This window comes from Eucyclogobius newberryi, unplaced genomic scaffold, assembly GCF_026437365.1.
Source record: "Eucyclogobius newberryi isolate DKJ021-1_F unplaced genomic scaffold, fEucNew1.0.hap1 SCAF_16, whole genome shotgun sequence".
In the NCBI taxonomy this organism is placed as follows: domain Eukaryota; kingdom Metazoa; phylum Chordata; class Actinopteri; order Gobiiformes; family Gobiidae; genus Eucyclogobius; species Eucyclogobius newberryi.
This window is the reverse complement of record NW_027315790.1, coordinates 8,514,273-8,531,962: the sequence shown is the minus strand read 5'-3', so window position 1 is coordinate 8,531,962 and position 17,690 is coordinate 8,514,273. Positions and strand designations below refer to the sequence as shown.

Here is a 17,690-nt window from a genome sequence, read left to right as displayed (position 1 = left end):
TAGATGTAAACAGGAATTATTAGCCACAGTTACAAGACAAAAGAGGAAGATCTAAATACAACTTTGAGTGAACGCACATCACAGTTCATTTAAAGTTGATTTTGATCCCCTTCAACAAACTATTATTCGATTGTTAATTTATTCTATGTTGATGGTTTATTAAGGCTAATTAAGGTTTAGTTATTACCTTTATCTCTATCTCTCAGTGCTATGAAATGTACACGTGTTGTTCATACTATGTAACCAATACCTCATATTTCAACAGGGTTTCATGAGGTTTTTATCCCAATACTTTACACATACTGTGGAGATACATACTGTGGGAAAGAAATTATGTTTGACTTCTATCTAGCAGTCAGCACTAATGCATTCATTTGAATTAAGCAAACCACAGAAGATGCGAGGTAAAGACAACATCATTTGTGAAATATTGCCTGCTGCAATGTATGAACATTTACTCAAAGATTATACATTAGGACATTTTGATGTGCTCCTATTTGTCTGTTCCTCGTGCAGTGTGGAGGCGACGAGATGTGTCAGGAGAAGCAAGGGTGTGAAGAATGCAACCAACTCAGTTCAAATATATCTTGAATACATCATACATTAATATTAGAGAAGTTACAAAAGGCCTTTCTTCTACGTGGCGTATTGATCCCCATGTGCTGTTTTTAGATTGGGCTACATATCATACGATCTTCACATCTAAACTCTTTTTTACATAAACTCCATCAGTTTATGTTTGGGCTTGATACTACTACAAACGTGACATAGTAATCATTGCCCTCTTCCATGAACTACTTTCAAGTCAAAATAATAAATTGTTTATGTCAGTCCCTGTTTATGGCTCCATGCTCTGTGACACATGGCTCCAGAGCAAGTAGAAGAAATAGTATTTATAATATGCTTATCTCAACTTCTATATAATGTATTTATGTGTTTTCTTTTCTTTTGGATGCTTTCAATACAACATCGGGATTAAGGCTTTTCAAGTGGGCCGTCACACATTCAGACAAGTAAATGAACGAAGGAGACGATAACGGGGTCTTGAAAAGTGTCTTTCTTGTTATTACAGTTAAATTTCAAACTTGATTTAGTAATGAAAAGACTTGGTACTCCAATATACATACAACCATTGACTATTATTAGCTTTTAAATTAATCGGTTTAGGCAACGTTTAACCATAAAAAATATAACATTTTGTGTCAAGACAAGACACTGCAGGTGAATAGGAAAATAATCTTAAATGTAATTAAATATATCAATTTGATTTCTTGCAGTTTACTCAAAGTTTTTCATCATATAATGTTTTCATATAAACATTTAATGCATTGGCTAAAATTACACATTTGAAATTGAAAAATAGAAAGAACCAGATTTAAACTTCTTGCTTAATTTTGTTGATCAATTAGATACAATAAAATGCACAGTTAGATTTTGGATTTCTCATTGAGTAAACTACATCCTACTGACTAACAATATATAAAAAAATCTGTATACACTGAAACTTTCTGTACACTGAAACTTTCTGTACTTTCAGAGAGCAGAAAGTGCATTGTTCACAGCCTGTCTAATCCTGTTACACGGCTCTTATTTGCTCTCTCTCTTTCTTTGCGTCTCACCTCCACGATGGCGCTGTCACCTGTCACACTCTTTGATCCACACTCTCCCACCTTCTCCTTGACCAAACCCTCCACGTCTACCACCTCCTGTCGACTCCCATTGCCCACATGAGAGGCGCTGTCCTCGGGGAAGAGCGCGGCACAGACAGGCCTCTGCTCCTGACACATCCCAAGCTCCACATGAATTTGTCTCCTAATATGTCACACCCCCAGAAAAAAAAACCTCTTCTTTTGCCACATGCAGCGTTCTTCTTGGACAGGCAGTGATGCTTCAAAAACGCAACCCAGAAGAATGGAAACTGTACGCCGGTCGTATTTTTCTACTCGTTACAATGACAGAATAGGGCATGGGTAGAGTAAAGTTATATTTGCTATTGGCACCTATAGATACCAATTGTATCAGTAAAGCAGCTTATAATGAAAGTCTATCCACAGGAGACATGATCTGCTCCAACGTGTTTGTTTAGAATGTGAATGCAACTTACAGGAAATGAAAATGTCTTTTCAAAAGTGTGTTTTCCAAATAAAAAAAATATTTCAAGTAAAAAATGTCTAAGTTGACCTAAAGCATATTTAAAGGAGAGCATAAAATGTCCACTTTAAATGGGTTCAGTGCCATATTCAGGCCTTTGCTTTTCCTCAATGTGTTCTTACCTGGTTAAATGCAGGTAAATAATTAAATACATTTACCAGCAGCTACCTCAGAATTAGCCTCATTCTTAAAAACACAGTTCTACTAAAGGCCTTCTTACAAACATTTTTGGCATACACAAAATGTGTTCATAAATGAAAATGTTCTTCTGGAAGAACAAATCCTATGAATGGTCAGGAGCACTCTTACACACAAATGTTTTATGTAATACTACAAGTATGCTTAACTTGCCTCATAGACACGTTTGGACCTTCCCAGCTCTGTCTATAATAACGCACAGAACCTCTTCAATCCAGACGCTGATTTTGTTTGACGATCCACAAATAGCCCAACATCCAAAACCAGCCCAAAACACAATTTTATCAACGCTGTCCAGACAACTTCACCTTTGTCAATATGGACACACAACCCCTCATTTAATCTAGAATGAATATATTTTCCAATGCATACAATGATGTTTGACTTTATGCTAAATACTGCGTTAGCATAGCATGTTTAGCCAAAGCTAACAGGTAGCCTGGGTCAACATTCAGTGCACAGCAGTACAATCACACACAATATTTAAATGTTTGCTAATGCAGAGTAACTGTATAACGTTATAAATTAAATTGTTAATATCAATAACATATTAATTGACCAAATAATACAATAAAGATGTAACCTGCTTATTCATATCGTGGTGTTTCATGCTAAAGTAATCGTAATCTGCATTCCCAAGTCTCTTGACAATGGCATCTTATTGGATCATGGTTAATGTCCAGTACCTTCTGACAGTATTTGGACGTACCTGCACATTTGGTCCTGCTGATGAGGGGTGGTCCAGGAGCCCCGGTGCCCCCGTCCCCGGGCCGTGTGAGCAGGACACTGATGTGGTACTCTGTGTCTGGCTCCAGGTGCCACACTTTGTAGGTGAGCGAGCCCACACCGTGAGTCTCGAGCCAGGTGGACTGACTGGCCCGGTACTGGATCTCCCTGCGGATCACCGGCCCGTCGCCCACAATGGAGTTTGTGTTGAGCTGGATGATGAGGTACGTGGGGCCGGCTCGCAGCAGCTGTGGGGGCGCGATGGGTGTGGGGGGCACTGGGGGGAAAAAGGTGTTATGTTTGTTATGTCAGACATTTAAGTTGAGACACTAAACATAGAAGACATTAAAAAATAACACTTTCATTGATAACAGTATTCCTTAGTCCAAACTAGGCTCAATATGTACATGAATATTCACATACAACATTAACCCATATTTGATCACATCCTAAAATAACTGCAAAACTGTGTCTTATCCTGTGTTTGAAAAGCAAAAACATCCCTTTTTTATCTTGTAGTCTTGCCTCAATATTCCATGTCTGTTGTAAATTCCTAAACTAGCTTAGTTTATTTCAGTGATATCTTTGGATGGACATTATTTCCAAAAACAATAACACTTGTCATGCAGAAAGACCGAAGTGTAGGTTGAAGCTCATGCTTATTAGCAGCACCTTAGTAATGTATTTTTCACAGGAGTTTATGCTTATTCATTGTGTATTACACTGCCTGCATTGATGATAAGGATAATAACCAACTTAAGGGGGGCAAATTAATGTAATTGTTATGTGGATGCCCCACCAATTACTCAACAGGTTAGCAATATTGTAAATGCTAATGCTTAATGAAGCGCGTTGATTTATGCTAGCGAATATTTAAAGTCTGACTGACATGTTCCCTGGTTTTATAATTATGACTTAGTTTGGTGGATAGCACTTGTGGTAAATATTTATCATAGTTTTACTTCTGTTATGTTACAGTTTGTGAAGATTTTAGACAGTTCACACTTAACATACACACTTTCTGACAGTTTAAACTATCATTTAAAATAAATGTGTTATATGGTATTATTGTGTGTCAAATCATAATTGTTAATTTATATGGATTTTGGCTCTTTTTTACAGTATGGTTGCATAGGTAACAGTTGTGCAAAGTATGTCATATTTGTGCTCATGTCCAACCAGGAAGTACAATTATAAACTTTACAAAAAAGGTCAAACTGGGGACAAATAGGCAGAATGTTTAATGAAATTGGAAATATAATCACAATCACTACATTTTAGTGAAATGTGTTCTCAAACCTGTCATATTCTTTAAGCTAGATGGCACATCGCAAACAAGGCCCACATTTGAATACGTTTTATTCTTCTGACTACAAGAATACAAGGCTTGAATCAGAATATAAACCAGAGATGCATATCTCATGAAATTGGGATGTACGTCAAAGTAACAAGATGAATAAATAAATGGGAGTGTCTACAGAGCCGCGGCGCGCGGCCGAAACTGCCATGTTATTTTGTGCCGCGGCTCCTGAAACTGCAGCGCTATTTGACCGCGCCGTTTTAGACTGCGCTGGGTTAAGGTTAGGGTTAAGGTTAAGGTTAGGGTCAGGGTTAGGGTTAAGGTTAGGGTTAGGGTAAGCCATGAGGCTATATGGCAGTGCCGCGGTTCCTGAAACTGCTGGGCCATTTGACCGCGCCGCGGCTCTGCAGCCACGGCCTAAATAAATATGTAAAACAGACATAAACATAAAATTTCATCATATTTCTTGGGTGATATATACACATATTTGCTAACATTTAGCGCTTTTATGTATACAACATTCATCCCTGGACTTCTGATGTGGTCAGATTGACATTTTCTCTCAAAAGTGCTGTGATTTTGAAGGTTCCTTTTATCTCATAAGAAATGAAAACCTGGGACAAGATTTTAGCGAGTTGTTATTTGTCACTCTGAGGGCTGACGTGCTCGGATAATTAACTATTTCTGTACCTTCTGCACACAGGCAATGACAAATGACAAGGGCAAATCATCACCTGATAATGTGAAAATGAGTATCTGTAAATAGAGGTGTTTGTGCAGGAACTTTGTTGTGAAGTAAACGGAGGACTATTGGTGGTGGAGACAGATGAAAAATCAACACAAATGCAGAAGTGGAAACACATGACAGCACTGTTCATGATAGGTTGTTTTGCTCGAAACATTTTACTTAGATGTGGGTTAAAGTTATGGCTGCAAAACAGTATATCGCAAACGTATCAACATTTTCACCATCAACATATCGGCTAATGAAATATCTAGTGTAGCAACAAAGTAGATGTACCGCAGTAACTCAAAAGTCCTTCATCTGACCCAGAACTTGATTTTATTTATTATGTTTCCAATCTAGTCTAAATTAGCCTTGATTTAAGTCTCAGTTTAGTATACAGTATGTTACGGCAGTCATTCCCAACCTGTAGTAGTCAGTACCGTATTTTCCGCACTATAAGGCGCACGTAAAAGTCTTTAACGTCCTCAAAAGCCGTCCGTGCGCTTAATAGTCCGGTGCGTATATGGTTTATTTCTGGTTGTGCTTACTGACTGCGAAGATATTTTGTGTGGTACACGGTGTATAAAGAAGATTTGGGACATGAGACGCGATGCACGAGTAGAGTTACAGTACTTCGGAACCGGAAGTCCCAACAACATGTGTGCAAAGCATTCTGGGAATAGTAGTCTTCTGCTACACGCGGCGCACACGAAACTTTGTCAAAACGTAAACAACATTTTCAGTCAGGCACAACGCAGACACCTACCAGTAAATTAAGGACCCCAAGAATCTTGTCCCAAGATGGCTACTACCGAGAGACCATTGGATCTGTTATATTATCACAAGAAGTCACACAGTCAACTGTGGTCAGAGGCCGGAAGGCAGGAAGGCCGGAATCATCACTGAACTGCCGCGTGGGTCCGAGATGCGGCATCACATGACCAAAGAGATTTTAGCACGGAGCACTATCAGCGTTTTGCCTGCTTTTACCATTATGCGCCCCAGCAGACATTAAACTGTGTATTTTACGTGTTGCAACTGAGCGAGGCTGGGAGTTGTGAATACGCTAACGTGTCTTTTAGCGGTAGCAGAGTGTGTTCTGTGTTTGTATTTTACGTGTTTACAAGTGATCTTGACTGAGAATTGATTTGGATATGCTAACGTGTCTGTTAGCGATAGCAGAGTGTGTTTTGATGTTGAACAATGTTGAACGCGTTTCATAAAGCTTAACTGACTCTGACTTATCGTCTGTTTTGTTTATCTTTTGCGCTTTATCGTCCGGTGCGCTTTATGTATGGACCAGTACACATGGTACACAGATAGCTGATGGTGCGCCTAATAATCCGGTGAGCCTTTTCGTGCGCAAAATACGGTACCCAAATTTATGTCCCCAAAGAATCTCAGGGGTTATTAGAAAAAAGTCTAAATTATGTGTGATTTTTAATTGAGGGGTAGATTGTTAATTGCTTCTAAAGGCATTTTATAACCATGACTGTTCTATAAACTCTTATCTAAACAGAATATAACTATATTTGTCCTTCAGTGTTGTCTCAGGAGCAGGAGAAGGATGTTTTAAAGGAGACATATCATCCTTTATCAGGTATTTTGTATTAAACTACACACTTTTGTTGGTCATTACATTTTGTTCATCGTAAGCCATAATATTGATCTATGTGACGTGTCTGAAACATATGTATACGACCTGCAGTTTGAATGTTTTTTTATGATGTTCTTGTTTATATTCTTCCAACAGCATAGAAGAACTTACACCAACTCTAATGAGGCTACAGCAAATTACAGCGGATTGTACTTGTGATGAACAACTCCAGAAGTAAACAAAACCATTCAGATTTATGCTGTGACAATTACAGTTAAGTGTCCCATTACGTGACAAGCTCCAATAGAAAACTTTCCACTCAACACTAATGACTTCAGTCCACCGTCCAAATCAAGAGGAGCAAAAAACTGACAAAGAGCTGCTTATTTGAACCTTTACATTCACAGGATGGTTCAGCGCATTGGTATAGTAAAAAAGATAAATATCCCCTTCAGATATTATCAGACAATGATTCCATCTGGCATTTTTAGCAATATGGGCAATTTAAAGTTTTCCTGAAGCAATCTGTAAATGCATTCATATTTTAATAAATGTTCTTTGAACAATTATTTTACAAAATGTTTTAAACATTTGGCTATTTTTTTTAAAATAACTATTTATTAATATACCAAAGCCGCTTTAATAAAAGCATTTACCAATATACTTATTAGAAGCATTTGTTAATCCATTTATGAAATCTATTTATGAAAGACGTCTTTAATTGAAGATTTATTCCATTAAACATGGCACTCTGGGTCCTCCATACAGTATATATAGTTTAAGTCATGCAGTAGATTAAATGTGCTTCACTTTAGAAAACTATGACTGTCACCTAAGTTTTGTGATGTCCCCTAAAAAATAACTAAGTCTTGCATAGTTTGCTTAAATTGCTTAAACTGTTCCCAGAAGCACCAAATGGACCAGTCAAAATTCAATACACTTTGGCTTGCCAAGCGAGACTATTTCCAAGGCAAATTGTTGCATCACATATAGTATATAAGAGACTGACAGAATAAAAAGCAGCATCAGATCCTATAAGAGTCTACACACCCTTTTATGCATATCGTTACAGCATTATTTCACGGGAAGTTAATCTTTTATTCCTTTCTCTTTGACGCTTTATCTCTCAGACATGTCTCTCCGTGGCCCCCTTAAATGTCACTAAATCAAGTGAACTACGGCGGCTTTATGATGCCTTTCTTTTGTTTTTCTAAAGAATCAACTTCAGACACGCTGAGCTGCTAAAAGCACTCTTTGATGACTATAGTCCAAGTAAACAAACTTCTTGCATCGTGCTGACTTGGTAACACTGTCTAGTCTAAACCGGCGCTTTCATGTTATCCTGTCATCTCTGTTTTGGGGCACAGCTTACATCATTGCTTTGTTCAAAAGGTTTCATCTTTTGTTGTTTAACAAATACAAAAATAACACTCGACTTTATCTCAGCTCAAAACAGTATATGCGCAAGCAAAGACGGCAATGCTTGTTCATTAGGTTTGAGGTGATTTTCTGTTTTTAAGTGTGACAATTTGGGATTTGCAAACTGAAAGGAGAGAGTCTGTATTTATGCTGCGTTCGTGTACTCCACGGGAAACTGGGAAACACACAAGACGGAAAACCACACAGGTTCTTGGGTCAGAAGCTGCTGCCTGACTTTCACCTCATTGCTGTGTGGAGAATCAAAATCAGTTATTTGACTAAACGTTACAATGTTTAGGGATTTACTGTCAGTTGTCCATATCATCTGAGCAGATTTGCACAAGAAATACCCAATACTTAACTAGTTAAAGTAAAAATGGCAGTTTAAAAAAAAAAAAAAGAAGCTTTGAGGAGGCAAACAACAACCAGCTCAACTGTGTAGCTAATGCGCGGATGCAGTGATTTTATTACCATGATATTAGCATCCCAACATTCTGTATAATTCTTTGGCCTTTTTTATTTGGTAGCACCATTTTTCTCCCACAAAGTTTTTCCCACTTCCCATCTAGTATCCATATAATAATAATTATATAATAAACAGAACAATTGTATACAGTACATTATGATAATATGTATATTTTCTGTTTGTCTTTAGAATTAGTTTTAATGCTTACTCTACATTTACTTTGCCTCCTTATTTATTTGTGTGTATAAGAAAATAAAAGTATTCCTGTTAATAAAAGTTTTTTAATATGAACAATATTTTGAAGTACCTATAGGCTCCTGTTTTCTTTTGACTTTTTTCCCCAATTACAGATGATTTCATATCTATATCCACATGGTTATTGTAGAGTACCTCTGACTATGAGCTCTCCAAAGTTTGAAACGGCGGCTCCTCTCGGCGACAGCGTGATGCAGCGGTACAGGTCCTGTTCGCCGCGCTCCGCCTCCACCTGAAATGTCGCCATGAGCCGCTTGTGACTGAGCCGTGAGAGGAAGGGGGGGCCCAGGACCACGCCGTTTCTCCGCTGAACAGGGAGAAGACACAAATCAAAATACGTTAGGATAGGAGAATACAGCATTATTTGAACGACTACTCAAGCATTTACCATGTTTTCTTCATAACCAAACACAATTATTAATAAAACTGGTGATTTGGCTTGAATAAAGAAATGTCTTGATTATTGGTCTGAGAAATAGTTTCAGCACATGCATACTGTCATGTTCTTCCCACACTAGCATCTTTTCCACTAATGTGAATGAGTGAAAATTCCATTGTATCGTCTGAACTCTAATCCTTCGACTCTAATCCAAGAGTTATTCTCAATCTGCGAATGAGTCTGGGAACTCAAGTTGTATATCCTACTCTGTGCAAGCCCTGCCCACCAGGCAAGACCTCCTGATAAAGGGAGTTTTTGGTTCCGCTTGAGACTGCTCTTCTTTGTATCCTAACAGCCCTGTAATGGGCAAACAACATCCTATTGTGACCTGACTTTCACTCCCTCCTGACTGAATACCCGAATAGCATCAGAATTCCTTGGGCGTCTCGCGCTCCAGGGTTTCAACACACCATTATATACATCCAGAAGGTCACATTTTAAAACTCTATTTCAGTTTAAAGAAGGATTGTCTTTTTTAACAAAGATTGCCTTCTTAACTCCTCTTTCAAACCATCTTTTCTCCTGCTTAGAATCTTCACTTCACCGTCTCCAATAGAGTGGTTTGTGGCTTTAAGGTGAAGATGCACAGAGCTCTGTGGTCCTGAATTTGCGTGTCTTCTGTGCCTCTTGTGCAGATGCTCTTCAGTCTCTCCTATGTACCGCTCTTTACAATTTCCTTCACTGCATTGGATAGAATACTACTGCTCTGTTTTTGTGTCTTGTCCTATGGGTGAACCAGTTTTTGTCTTAAAGTGTTGCCTGGTGATAAACTGGGATTTTGTGTTGCCTAAAAAAATCTTTGCAGTTTTTCCACAGTCCCTAGACAGAAGGAATATAAACACCCTTCCTTCTTGGTTCTGTTTCCCTTTTGTCCTGCTTTTTGGTTCTCTTCACTGTGTTAAAAGCCCAAGCCGGGTACCTACAGGCTGAGAGCATTCCGGACGTGTTTTTCCTCTTTCCTCTTGCCCTCTCGACCCAGACTCAATTTTCAAGTTGAGAATGACTATTGGATGAGTCCAGATGATACAACAGATTTTTTTCTACAATGGAACACTCCTGGACAAATGAGGGATTACAGCCAATGTGAGTGAAAGTATTGAGTTAAAGACCTGAAACATCTGGAATGAGCTATGTTATTAAAAGGACAAATATGCTGCATTATTTGAAATGTTATCAGTATTTAAACATGCTCTCGAATACCTTTACTTTGGCATCTCATGTTTTAGAACTAAAAATAGATAAACTAAACAAACAAAAAAGCTTCATATCACTCTGGATTGTTAAGAATTGACCTTTGGCTCCATCTACTGGCTGGCAAATTACATAGGCTTGCCTCCAGAAAAAGGATTATTGCCATTGTCAGTGAACAAAAACAAGATCCACAAACTTGGAACTTTCTTGTTAAGTGGTAAGGTGCAATATGACACTGGAAATATCATAGTAGAATATCAAAACATAATAATAAGGCATGATTAAAAACATTGGGTTAGTTAAATAAGATGAAAAAAGGTATACTAAATACTTTGACTGAAAATATACACACAATTTACAGTTTAGTCCAACATGCTAACATATACAGTGCTAATGATGCATAATGAGGCAAACATGCTCAGAGTGAGTGTGGTGATGATTTATGGACTTAAAAACAGTTCAATTAAAGTTAAATGGCTGATCTTAAAGTCTCTAGAGGAGAAAACAACCTTTGAAGTTACATTGTCTCATATAGATGAATGCAGTGTTGTTGTTTCCAAGTGAAAGCTCAAAATAAAGAATGTGTGACTCGCTGTTTGATTATTCTTTGTCTACATGCTTGGAAATATGCCAGTCCCTCCGGTCTAATTAAGCTCCTATTAGACAAATAAACCTGCTCGTAAACGAACATGAACTGCAACAGGATGGGGACGCGCGGGTGACACAGGCCTCCTCAGGTTGTTGTTTGGTGCTGTGGGACTGAACTTGACATGTTCGCATCACAAGCTACGCTACGTGTCGGCGCTCCGGGCGTTCCAAACGACTGGCACGGTGCGGTCAGAATCTCCAAAGCCACACTCGGAGGAGAGCTTTTCCAGGTGCTCGGGTGCAATATACGCCGTTTCATAACAGAGTAAGCAGATTATTATGTAAGCTGTCGCCTGCTTGCACTTTTCAGGACTAAGTGGCTTTGACGTCTGCATGTATGAATTGGTTTAGCAGCACGGGAGAAAAAAAAAATGATATGATGTACAGTGCTGCAGTGCTACTGCCTCCGGCGAAGGATTATGGCTCATTTTAAGTTTAACTTTGACATCAATGGAAGTTTTTCTTATCTCTTGTAATAGCTCCAAGGCTTTTCCCGGTGTATATGCATATTTATTTTACTGCTTTTCACTACTCTTGCAGTGAAGTGATTTTTTTTATAGTTTTGATTATGAACATCCATCATTTGAAATCATCCTCAAGAACGTTGAGTAAATGTTTGTGCTCAGTTTTGGAGGTTGGAGAATTATTAAAAATCTGTTTTTCAGTAAAGCTGTTTTCTAACTTTAATCATTGATATCGCTCCAATATTGCAATAATAAATTCTGTTGTTTTTGTACATTTGCCTTTGAGATATACTATAGCGGGTTAGGATGGTTTCAAAATGATAGTATTGATTAGATTAAACTTTAAACTGTATTGGGCTACAATGGCTCTGAAGAAGCGAGTCAAACGTGTATGAGTGTCCAAATGCAAATTATTGGCACAGAGTAGCATCATCGTCAGGCTGGTTTTTGGCAGCTGTGACAGTGTGAGAGGCTTGTAGAACGTTTAGTTGTTGGGAAAACTACAGGAAACAACAAAATGAGTCAAGAAATTTGACTTAATTGTCAGATAGTTTGTACAAAGCTCCTTTGATGACGCGGGCAAGACAATAATCTATATGTTGGCCTCCAGAAATAATTGGTTCCTACAAATTTGCCAATTCATTCTCACAAAATAGCCAATTTGTTGAAACAAATGAGCCATTTTGTACAAATGGTACAGTACATTATAAAACCAGTAGATTTGTAAACTACATTATCAGTTTAGGAATAATTATAATTAATTTAATGGTAGAGAAGACAGGAATTAGCTTTCAATAAAAAACAGGGACAGTTTGATCCATTTCTATTAAAATTCAAGGACATTGCTAAATCTCTTCATTTGAATAGTTTTAAATGGTGGACTATTACTTGATTTGTAGGAATAAATTGGCTATTTTGTGGGTAAAATGGGTCAATTTGGTTTTGAAGGAAAAATAAAAACACACATTGAAAACCATTCAGAAACACTTAACGGTACATATTCTTGTTTTAAAAGTTCCATGGTGAACCTTTAACTCCTGTCAATACCAAATGTGTGTGAATATTCTATGTATCTAAGTTTGGGAACGAGGGAAAAAAGCAAGAAAAGTTGAGTTCACTTCAAAAAGACAAGAGAGCAAGACAAGCAGAACAGCAGCGACAACAGCTCAGAGGCATTTTGTAATTGTGTTTTTACATTATACACCAGGCCGTTCTCTGTTCATCTGCTGCTTCTATATTCATATTTTTAACACAGAAGATGGCGATTGGCTGTGTCACATTTTCAACATTCTGCCAATGCAAAATGCCAAACTGAAGCCAGCGTGTTTTTCCCCCCTCTACCCCCCGTGGCGTCTTCCGTCCTGCTCTGTGGGGGTGACTCTGACACACCAGTCAATGTCAAAACTTGTTTATTTGGGCTGTTTCTTATCCCTCTGTGTTTGGAAATACATTGCATCACTTGTGTGATGAAAAAACTATTCATTTTCACTGAGTACATGTAAGACTAAACCGATACTGTTATTATCTCAAGTGAGAATAACAAAAATCACAATTTAGGGGAGATTAATCATGATTCTGGGTTTTATTTATTGAGGCATGTGCCTCAATAAATAAATCAAGGTATTTTGGCAATTAAACAAAACACTTAATAAAATTAGATTGATACGTTTCAGGACCTACGGCATTCAAGCACTTCATGTCTACATTGAAATGAGTAGTTGAAGAAAGAATATCCTTAAAGTACACATATTTTGAGCTTTTAAGCGTGTTCTAACATCGTTCCCTCGTCAAAAACATGCGTGGAGTTGTGTTTAGATTCATTCACACTTATTTGATGAATCCTGTTTAATAAGTCCTTTCACTCTGAGCATCAGAAAACACTCATCAAATGTCCCAGTTTTGTCAAAACAAAGGTAGAGCTCTGAGATCTTCAGTGATGTGAAGTGATCACAATAAATGAGAACATTGAAAGTGAAGCTATAACCTTAAAAACATGGATCATCTCCAAAACCCCTTTTTAAAATGGACCGCTAAATATGATCATATTACATAAAGAAGAAACAACAATCTTCCCACTATATTATAGAAAATATAAATTATATATGTACCCAAAGCAGAGGAGCAAGAGAACATTTAAAGGACAAGAGCAACGATGTGTCTCTGAGCTGGTGATTCAGCATTTTCATTTTACGCTGCCACAATCATGTTTTTATATGTATTGAGATTTTAATGCATACTTTTAATGTTCTGTGAAGCACTTTGTGTACAGACTGTGCTCTACATATAAACCTGCCTAGTTAATGTTAAATGTTAGTGCTCCGTGAATATGAGGAAGAGTCTGCTCCTAAACCTAACCCAGCTCAAAAGCACAAATGTCCCTTGAGGGTAATGACTGTTACGTATCAGTGATCAGTAACAATACAGTGTTATAAGATGGGGATTGATAAATGTAGAATAAAGCAGCCAGATTCTACCATTCTCTATGCACATTGTTAAAGGCTTTTACTCCGGAAAATTTAATTAAATTTGTATTGCACCTTCTTAAAATTCAACTTCAACTCTTTATTAGCTCGTCTCACAGCTGCGTCTCCATATCTTCACACTCGCAGCAAACACACTGACATTGAAACATTAGATGTCATGGAAAGTAAATGCATTCCTTTTGTTTTCAGTGTAGAAAGAGCTCATGGTGTTTGCAAACCCTGAACATTGTATATCTTAATCAAACTAACTCTTTGTTGTTTTAGTGTTTAAGTTAGTGTTAATGTACTTTTTAATATGTTGCTATGTTGCTCTTTGCAATTTTACTTTCTGTCAAATGCATTAGTTTGATATTTAGTAGCACTGTCACTCTTTTACAATCAACAAAAAGCAACGCAATCAACAAGCTTTGATGATTTTGTAATTATATATTTTTTTGCAGTTTCTGAGTGTTTTGTTGTTTTTGTTCATGACAGAAAACCACAAATTAAGACAATGCTTTTATGGATTAAAAAAACCTATCACCAGCTACTTGTATCCAATACATCCACTTTGCTTCCATTACCTTTTTTGCCTGATACTTGACTCATGTCTTATTTATTTAATTATGATGACATAGTAGATATTTGCTAGTAGTAGTAGTAGTAGTATTGGTGGTATGATTGTCATTTGTTGATTTAACACCTATTTATTTATTTTTATCTGAAGTGTCTTTGAAAGGTGGAACAATTTACCAGGCAGTTAAGATAATTATACTTCCTCATTGTTAATTATGAAGTCACACTAGGAAACTTCTACAACTGTTACCTAGTAACCGAGTTAGGCCAAAACTCTTATAATGTCACATACAGTATTATTTGACAAATACAAATATATGACAATAATTTTGTGTTGTATATGTATTATCCCACCACATAAAGTATAAATTAGAAAATAATAAAAATGTGTCATTAGCACCTTTAGGACTAGAGCATTTACCCCTGAACCGGACCTACAAACATCCACCAGTCAGAGAGCTTTTCACTGCCATTGTTACTCCCTAAAAGCTTGCATTGTGTGTTTGCTTCGCCCCCTCCCGGCTGCGTCGCCCCCCTCTTAGCTGGGTCGCCCCTTCCCGGCTGCGTCGCCCCCTCCCGGCTGCGTCGCCCCCTTCCGGCTGCGTCGCCCCCCTCTTAGCTGGGTCGTCCCCTCCCGGCTGCATTGCCCCCTCCCGGCTGCGTTGCTCCCTCCTGCCTGGTCGCCCCCCCTCTCGGCTGCGTCCCCCCCTCCGAGCTGGGTCCCCCCCTCCCGGCTGCGTCGCCCCCTCCCGGCTGCGTCTCCCCCTCCCGGCTGCGTCCCCCCCTCCGAGCTGGGTCCCCCCCTCCCGGCTGCGTCGCCCCCTCCCGGCTGCGTCTGCCCCTCCCGGCTGCGTCGCCCCCTCCTGGCTGCGTTGCCGCGTGTGTAGCTCCGTCAACAAGCAAGGCCTGACAAAAACGGCTCTTTCAATTGCCAATGATCTTCAAAGGCTTATATTCAGCCGGGATATGAAGGCAGAGAGGTGGGGAAGGGGTTGAGGGGACACGGGGGATGGATAGTACCGTCTCATTTGCAAAAGCCGCTGGTCCCCGATGCTGTGGTTTCAAAAGCACTTAGATGTGGCAGGCTTCAAGGCCAAAGAAGAGATGAGGCATTCGGGGAGGGGAGACTAATATTAGTGCATTTTCAAAAATGTGGTGAAAACTCAAACTATTTGCAGTTGGTTACGTCGAGGAAATCATTTTTAAGGGGCTTTAAAACACTTTTTTTTACTATATGCACAGAAATTATAATCTACTGTATTAAAGGTGGTATGGTCGATTTTTTTCAGCAAATTTTTTATCATATTTCCTCGTGGCGTTGATAAATCATTTGTCCTGCCACGTATCAATCATAAAACGCACCTACCGCTCACCTGCAGCCGCGTCAGGCTCGTCCCCACGTTTCCGCGTGCCTAAGTGCATGGATCTATCATAATATAGTTCCCTCAGTGTACGGGGCAAAATGAAGACGGAGAAAGACAGTTCGAGCTGACGCAGAAGTGGACAGAAATCTATGGGAGACGAGAGATGCGATGCGCTCCGTTGCGCTAACAAACAAACGCACGTGTGTGTTGTATCGGTCCGCACGGGAGAGTGCGCATGCGCACTTCCGCCTGCGTTCTCAAATCGCCGAAAAATCGTCCATACCGCCTTTAACATAACACAACAATAATCAGATGGACAAAACAGAAAACATATTGTATTGTCATTGCCGGCATTTTTTTTTTATAAAAGTAAGCAGATGAATTTGCTTTTTGAATATTGTACCACTGTTTAAGGTCACATTCACATTGCAGACATCAGCGGACCTGGCTCAATTGGGAACCAAAGTTGCAACATTGTCTCTTTCTCTGAGCTGGTCCGAGTCGCATTCACAATACACTTTTATCATCGAACACAATGTCCAGAAAGGCGCCTCTCCCTCTCGCCCAGAGGTGAAGGCTCAGTGTGAGCGGCAGCCGAGTGGTCAGAGCACAGATGTGTTTACGTCAGGCGAGGCGCTCAGAATGCCCAGGGTTGAGAAAATTTGATAAAAATCTCTGCTGTTTTATAAAAACTGGCTCTGAAAGGTTTGGCATTGTCACATTTACCTGTACGGTTTGATACTGGCTGAATATAAGCCACTTTCTCCATGTTAAAGTTATCTTAAGCATTATCTTAGTTGTTTGGTTCCATTTAGCTTTAAAATATTGTTATTTTACAGTAAACAGTGATGTATTTTTTTGCGTGATCATGAATTGTTATAATTAAACCAGACTTTGACACGCTCCTATTACTTTCACGTCTCTCTGTGTGTCGTTTGTCTCATTGTTGATCTCACACAGGAGTTTGTCTCACTTCATGGTCACGTCCTGGTTTTGTTCCGCTCCGCTCGTTTGTGTTCATATTCAAACAAACCGCGCCAGAATTAGATTTGACGTGACCGAGACTGATTCAGTCGGAGTCAGAGTTCGATTGCGCGTTCACAATTACCCAAACGTACTAGACCAGCCGGGCAAACGAATCCTGATTCGAATCAAAAGTGTACTGTGACTGCACTAAATGTTACTTTTTAGTAAAAGCATTTTCCATTTACTACACAGAGCGTAATACAAAAAAACTACAGCAGCTAGTCATAAAACACACATAATGCGGCATATGTTTTTTTATTTATTTTTATTTTAGACATTCTTACTCTTTTCGGGCCCCAGATGTAGCGTTAACTTGGGCGCTGCTGAGCTAATTTCGCAATTGGTGCAATTGATGCCAGCGCAGGGGGTGGGTATGAGGTGGAGTAAAGCAACTTGAGGGCGTGGCCTGTTGCATTCTGTGAATGGCCAGAATCGTAACTAACAAACTTCAAAACTAGTGCACTGGAGTCATGTTTTTGTCCCCACATGGATGAGGTAATAATATTTAAACAACCTTCAAGTTATATACAATCCAATTTTACGTGGTTACATTTTTCTCCCTCTCTCACGTAAACAGCACATCACCTTTACGCACTCAGCTCTTAAAGCTCTTGGACCCATGTTCCTCATATGCTCAGCTCAGAGAGGAACGTTTATGTGAGAAACTGGATGAATCCCCAC

At 39.0% G+C, this 17,690-nt stretch overlaps 1 protein-coding gene across 5 annotated transcripts in view; it reads right to left on the bottom strand.

Moving 5' to 3' along the window:
• Nucleotides 1-17,690, bottom strand: part of LOC140361637 (receptor-type tyrosine-protein phosphatase U-like) — a 422,151-nt gene that overhangs the window by 168,205 nt on the left and 236,256 nt on the right. For all 5 annotated transcript variants that reach the window (XM_072447383.1, XM_072447385.1, XM_072447384.1 and 2 more), the window contains exons 6-7: nucleotides 8,975-9,146; nucleotides 3,059-3,352 (exon numbers count right to left, since the gene is read on the bottom strand). In XM_072447383.1, coding sequence (XP_072303484.1) covers nucleotides 3,059-3,352; nucleotides 8,975-9,146 — 466 coding nt within the window. The remainder of the gene's footprint in view (nucleotides 1-3,058; nucleotides 3,353-8,974; nucleotides 9,147-17,690) is intronic.